At 30.7% G+C, this 6,772-nt stretch overlaps 1 protein-coding gene across 1 annotated transcript; it reads left to right on the top strand.

Moving 5' to 3' along the window:
• The first annotated feature begins 5,685 nt into the window (after positions 1 to 5,685).
• Positions 5,686 to 6,772, top strand: LOC125838738 (protein REVERSION-TO-ETHYLENE SENSITIVITY1). Its single transcript, XM_049517779.1, has 2 exons — positions 5,686 to 6,063; positions 6,303 to 6,772. The coding sequence occupies exons 1-2, from the start codon at positions 5,755 to 5,757 to the stop codon at positions 6,723 to 6,725; spliced, it is 732 nt and encodes a 243-aa protein (XP_049373736.1). The 5' UTR covers positions 5,686 to 5,754; the 3' UTR covers positions 6,726 to 6,772.

The following is a 6,772-nucleotide window of genomic DNA, read 5'->3' on the forward strand; positions in this document are numbered from 1 at the left end:
AATTATGCGTCAACAAAAATCCTAAAATCAACAATTGATTATAAAAATGTCTTCCACACATGTATTGTGTGCATTAGGAAGTTCAATTATTTGCATTGTGACTCATTAAGCACATACATGTGCAAAATACTTGTAACTACATTGATAGACTATAATTTTTCTTGTTTTTTGAGTATGATAATATTAACGTTATACGTTTTTATTTAAAAATATTGTAAGCTTTACAACTTTTTAAAAATATTTTTATTCATGAAGCATTGATGTTTATGGAACTTTAACAATATGTAGGACACTCAATTTGTATTAGTGTGTCATACAAATTCATATTAGAAAAAAAAATTAAAATGTTAGTACAATTTTATTCAACAACAAATAACTATCTTTTTGAAAGAAAAAAAAAACGCAAACAAAATCAATAAAAATGAGTCTTGACGTGTATTAAAAGGAATTTCCTTTATATATTTTTTAAAATTAGTCAATTTTCCTTTTCTTCTTTTTGTTTATTTAAATGATAAAAAATTATTAGAAAATCAAAGTAGCATATGCATAATTGAACTCAAACTACTAAATATTTTTTTCTAAAGTTAAGCATTATGAGTACAATTTTATCTTTATCCATCATATAAATCAACTCAAGTAGTTCACTTTTTGCACAACAAAGCAAAATATAACATCTTACTTTTGTTCGATTTTTCCAAAACTATTCCACTAAAATTCAAAATAGGTTCACAATCAAGATAGTAACATTTAAAGAATTGTCTCCAAAAGTTGGGTCAATAAAGTTTCTTATAATAAACAAGATGACACTTACTATAGTTGAATGTAATTAAGATCCTATGGTCGATTCATCCCAAGAAAATTAGCTATTACAAACAAAAAAAATGGAAAAATCCTTTTGGCCAGAAAATTTGGTCAGAATAATTCCTTTTTTTTTTTTACCTTTTTAAACATTTTTACCCTTTTAACTTTAATATCTTTTATCTAAAAAATGGAAAAAAGATCAGTTTATTTTAAAATAAAAAAAATATTATCATTTTTTTAAATTTCTGGCCAATTTTTCTGGTCATTTAGCCTTACCCAAAAAAATTATGTAGATAAAATTTAGTAGGAACAGGTTTCTTGTTGTAGCAACAATTTCTTCTTCGAACCTTTTCATATAGATTTGGGAACAATTTTATAATTATAAAATAAAATATATTTTACAATTCCACACAAAGCACAAATATATTCACTAGTAAATTGGGATCAAAGGTAGGGTTGTCTCAACAACATTCGACTGCCTAAAGTCAATTTAGTAGAGATTCCTTTTAATTGAAATATAAGAATTGAATAATAATAATAATAATAATAACAATAACATATCTTGTGTATCTTACCAATGAGGTTTAAGGATGCAGGTACGATTAGGGTTACTCATCGGGCAAATAATTTTACTTAACCATTTTCCTTATCATGTATCATTTTTTAAATTTACTAATTCGCTAGCCAATAAGATATTGGTTGGTTCGATAACGGATTAGTAATTATCGAACGGTGAATCGGCTAACCTCTATATTTTATTTTTCATGAATGCACCATAAAAAAAGACTTCTTTTCATTATTTTAAATCAAGTTAAATGATAAAATTCTTCTATATTGTGAAAAGTATAGATTAATAGTAATATAATAGTTAATACAACAAAAAAGTAAATAGTTTTTTTTTTTTTTTTTCTGTTTTTGACTTTACAACTTTAGGACTAACAAAATATAATTATATATTATGACAAAATATTAAATGAGGCTAATATATCTAAGACAAAAGTGTAAGTATGGTAACTCTTAAAGGGTTAACGGTATATCTGATAAGGAAATTGAATAATCCATCGCCACACCAATAAACCGTTAATTATAAATTTTGAATCCATTCACCAATCATTTATTCGATAACCCAATATCAATAGACCAATTTCGCGGTTGGCTTATCGATTATAGTTTGATTTTGAAACTCCATATACGATGCAAGTAGAAGTAAGAATGTAAACAATGAAATTTTTCAATGAAAAACGTAATATAAATTTAGAATAATAAAACTTGGCTCAAATATTTGTGAATTGATATAATAATATCGAAAATATGTTGCGCTGAATTTGATATAATGATGATTGGTTATTTTGCTTGAAATTTGAATAAAGATACCATAAAACAAATTTAATCTTTTTGTAAACAGATAACAATAGGTTTTGTAGAAGGTTTGACTATGTGAGATAATTTAATATTAATAATAATCAAAATAGTGAAAGAGGAATGAAAAAGATAAATAAAGAATAATTAATGTCAATCGTCAAAATATAAATAAGGCAATAAAATATGTAGCAACGTAAAAAAAAATATTACAATTACACTATTTTGTTTCTCACAACCTCACATTAAACAAGGTAAAATATTGAATATTATATTTCTATTCAAATAACTTTTTTTCAAATTTAACGGTAAATGATTTTTTTTCTTAACAATATGTAAATTTTAAAAAAATGAGTTATACTTTAGTTGTCTTATGATGGAGCGGATGCTGGTGAAAAGAATACTTGTAATTATGTTATAAAATTGGCATTTGAAAAATAGGTATAAAAACATGGTCTTTTTAAAATATTGGTCTAAATACATAGAATTTCAAAGGAGATAGGCAAAGATAATAAATAATCCATCTAAATGTTGCATTTAATTTTGTTTATATAACAACACAATAAAACAGATAAAGTGGGAACCACATGAGGCTTCTTTTTGTGTGTTTATGGTGGGCCCCAGTTCATGTATCTAACCCAAATTCTATCTATCCCCCATTTTCAAAATAAAATAAAATTAGTCAATAATAATAATAATAATGTTGAATATAATGGAAAATGTGAAAAAGTGAATATTTTTTATATGTATGTTCCACACTTTCCCATTGCTTTCTTCTATGCTTCATCAATCAAAGAAGAGGACTAAGCAAAAGTTGTTTTCATCACTTTGATTTCTTGCCTCATTTTGAAGGTTCCATTTTCCCCTTGTTCATTTATTCTTGAAATTTTTTAGTTTGTTTACTCTTCCATTGTTTAACTTAGAATCCATCAAGATTTCATTTTTTTAGTAAGTAAGACAAAGGGGTTTTTAAGGTTTTGATTATTAATTGCCATATACAGACTTGTGAGCTCTTTAGATTTTTTTCATTAATGTAGTTGATGTCACTAGATTCTTAAAAGTTAGAAGAAATAGAAAAACTTTTTTTTTTTTTTTTGGTTTTTTCAGATTATCCTTGACCTAGATAGGGTTCTGTGCAGCATATTTAACAATGTTGATGGTGATTTGAAATTCAAAAACAGTTTTGATTTCACCTTGGAGAATGTTTGTGTTGTCTTGATTGATAGAGGAAGATGGCAAAGCACTATATTGACCAAATAAATCTTTTCAATTCTTTTAACTCAATTGGTGATCACCTTTAAATGAATTTGGTAAAAAACAAAATTGTAATTTAGTAAGAAATGTGTAGTTTGGTTGTAGTGTTATTTGGTTGTAATATTGTTCTGTTTCTATTTGTTGATTTGTTACTACCTATTGTCTCTTGTACTTTCATTGTGTCTTTTTCTAGTTTGTTTATGTCTTGAGTAAGGGTCTACTGGAAACAACATCTCTGTCTCACTTCTGAGGTAGAATAAGGTCTGCGTACACTCTACCCTCCCTGAAGTTCAATATGTGGGAACACTTGGTATGTTGTTGTTGTTATTTAGTAAGATAGCCTGCAAATGTGTGTGAGTTTTTGGGAGGGAATGCAATGCAAGTCTTAACCACTATGAAGTTAATGATTCTCTTATCACTTGCGCTGCTTGAATTGATCGGTGCCGTAATACATTTTTATCAGGTCCTAGTTTAGCAACTTGTCAAAGTGTCCAACAAGAAGCTATAAGGCAGTTACATTAGTGCAGAATCCGTCGAAGATAATGCAGAACATCTTTTTTTTAAAAAAAATTGGGGATAGGGGAAGGGGAAATGGGGGAGGGGACAAGGTGGAGAATCGAACCCTCACCAACAAGGTGAAAGTTCAGGTATCCAACTTCCTGAGCTACTAAGATTATCCCAATGAAGAACATCTTATTGATTACACTTACAAAAAAAATCTTGTGATGAAGTAATAATCTTGTTAATGTGGGTTAACTTCCATGTAGAAGTAATACACCAAAAATTAGAGAAACCTACAAACTGTCAGATAGATTAACCAAAAACAGGAGGTTATTCCTCAAATATACAAAGTTATCATCAACTCTTCCATGCTCTCCTTCCAAAGGACCCATATAAGGGCTAAAGGGGCTATTTCTCGTGTCCTACGTCTTCTTTCCTTCTTCTAAGGTCCATCTGTGTAACAGGTCCTTTACTGTGCCCAACATTATCGACTGTACGTGCTCAGGACCAGTTTCCATTCACCACAACTGGGTAACACATGAAAATGCAGCAGTAGGTCGTCCAGATATATATATACATTAAGCACCATCCCGGAGCATTAGTATTATTCCTGTATTTTCGTGTTTTTAGATTTATTTGTTACTACCGGCTGTTTCTTTAGCCTTGATCATTGTATCATCTTATGGTTTTTTTGGTTTGTTCCTACTGCTTTCTTTTGCATCTTTCTTTGAGCCAAGAGCCTGTATGAAACAGCCTCTCTCCCTTCAAGTAATTTGCATCTTTCCTGGATGCTGTGTTAGTATTACAATTACATTTTGACTATCAGTGAAGAAATAATAATGTGAAATCATCCAGTCTGATCAAAACACAAAAGATACCTTTTAGCACTTCCTATAATTTGTTTGTCGTTATTCAAGCTATAGGCAGATCAAGTGCTTCTTTAGTTGCCTAGTTCTAGAGAGCATCTTTTACATAATTTGTGTTGTTGGTGTAAAAGTAGTTTCATTGATAATAGAGATCAATATATGGAGTTTTTGGAGTTGCTTGAGAGATGTTGTAATTGACTGTATGGATATTCCCAGCAGTCTTTTGTAAATTTTGGTTTTGGGACCTTCTTGGTATAGTCAATGAACCTTTACCTTATCCAAAAAAAAAAAAGAGCATCTCTTACCATCCAGAAAAATGAAACCTATAAGTGCAGGTTTAGAATCACCAAACAAATATGTTGGTCATTGAAGTTGTGAAACAACTCAAGAGTTCCAGAAAATGTTAATTCACAAGAATCACCAAAATACAACATATGAGAGCAAAGAAATACTATGGAAGAAACACAACTGACATAAAACTTATGTTGCAGTAGAGATGTAGAGCAGATCATAATGAAGATATAATCATTATTAACAATCCATGTTAAGTTGGGGCATTCAAATCATGCATTCAAAACTATAGAAAGAGAGTTAAATATTCTAAGCTGTGTTGGAAGTTTTGCTGAAACCATTTTTAACTGTATGCTTGCATAAATGGGATCAGTTACCACCTTTTTATATGGATATCCAAGAGAACTTTTGCATTTCTGGAATTGTTGAATTTGGGCTGCATCTATTGAAATGTCTTATTAATTTTGTAATGGCTAAACTCATTTTTCAAACTTTTTTAACCATCAGTAGTCATGGATGTTTATGCAATTATGCTACATATGCGGATCGATTAGTGCAGTTGTATAGCATAGTGCAATTGGCACCTAATGTTTCTTTATAGCTGCTTTAACTGATTTTTTGTTTTACTCCTTTTCTTTTCACAGAAACCTTTTTTCATGACGGCAAAATTGTATGTCGCCATATGCCATCAGGAAGACTTTCTTTAATGGATTTGGAACCTGCCTACAAAATGGAGATCATAAGAGCAGTCCAAGATATTCAGCATGAATTTTGGCCTCTTGATGAAATAAATCTAGAGAATGCTAAGTTCCCCTGTTGTTTAGTTTGGACTCCTCTACCAGTAGTCTCATGGTTGGCACCTTTCATTGGACATGTAGGAATATGCAGAGAGGATGGTTCTGCCGTGGCCTTTTCTGGTTCCAACTTTATTAATGTTGATGATTTTGCATTAGGTTCTGTGGCCAAATACCTTCAACTAGACAGAAAACAGGTACAATTTACTGTGGCATGCTCTTAGCCTTTCAATTGTTTGTTGTAGCATTATTTCACTCACTAACCTCTCCCCCCCATCTTCCTTAACGCATCACCCCTACTATTTGTATTCACATATAACTTCCAACACTTCCACCTGAAACACTATGCTTAGTTACCCCACATAAAGAAATAGGCCAATTTGATCTTACCAACAAAGTATTGACAAGAATTTCTGAATGCTGAATAATTGGACAGTGCTGCTTTCCGCGAAACCTTGCTGCACACACATGTAAGCATGGCTATAAACACACAGAGTTTGGGTCTGCAATTTCTTGGGATGATGCCATCCAATCAAGCGTTCGTCATTTTGAGCACAAATCGTACAATTTATTCACTTGCAACAGCTATTCTTTTCTTGCTAATTGTTTGAACAAGCTCTGCTATGGTGGATCAATGGATTGGAACATGATCAATGTTGGTGCTCTTTTATTGTTCAAAGGACATTGGGTTGACAACATGTCAATCTTGAGATCATTTTCACCTTTTATGCTAGTTGTATGCTTTGGCATTTTCATGGTGGGATGGCCTTTTTTGGTAGCATTATTGGCTTTCTCACTTCTTCTTTTAGCATGGTTTATTTTTGGCACTTGCTGTCTCAAAAATATGTTGGATTCCTAGGTTTCTTGTATCACATTGCTACAAGATTAAAATTTGTTAATCCTTAA

Source organism: Solanum verrucosum, unplaced genomic scaffold, assembly GCF_900185275.1.
Source record: "Solanum verrucosum unplaced genomic scaffold, falcon-dt-bn FXZP01000182.1, whole genome shotgun sequence".
NCBI classification, from domain to species: domain Eukaryota; kingdom Viridiplantae; phylum Streptophyta; class Magnoliopsida; order Solanales; family Solanaceae; genus Solanum; species Solanum verrucosum.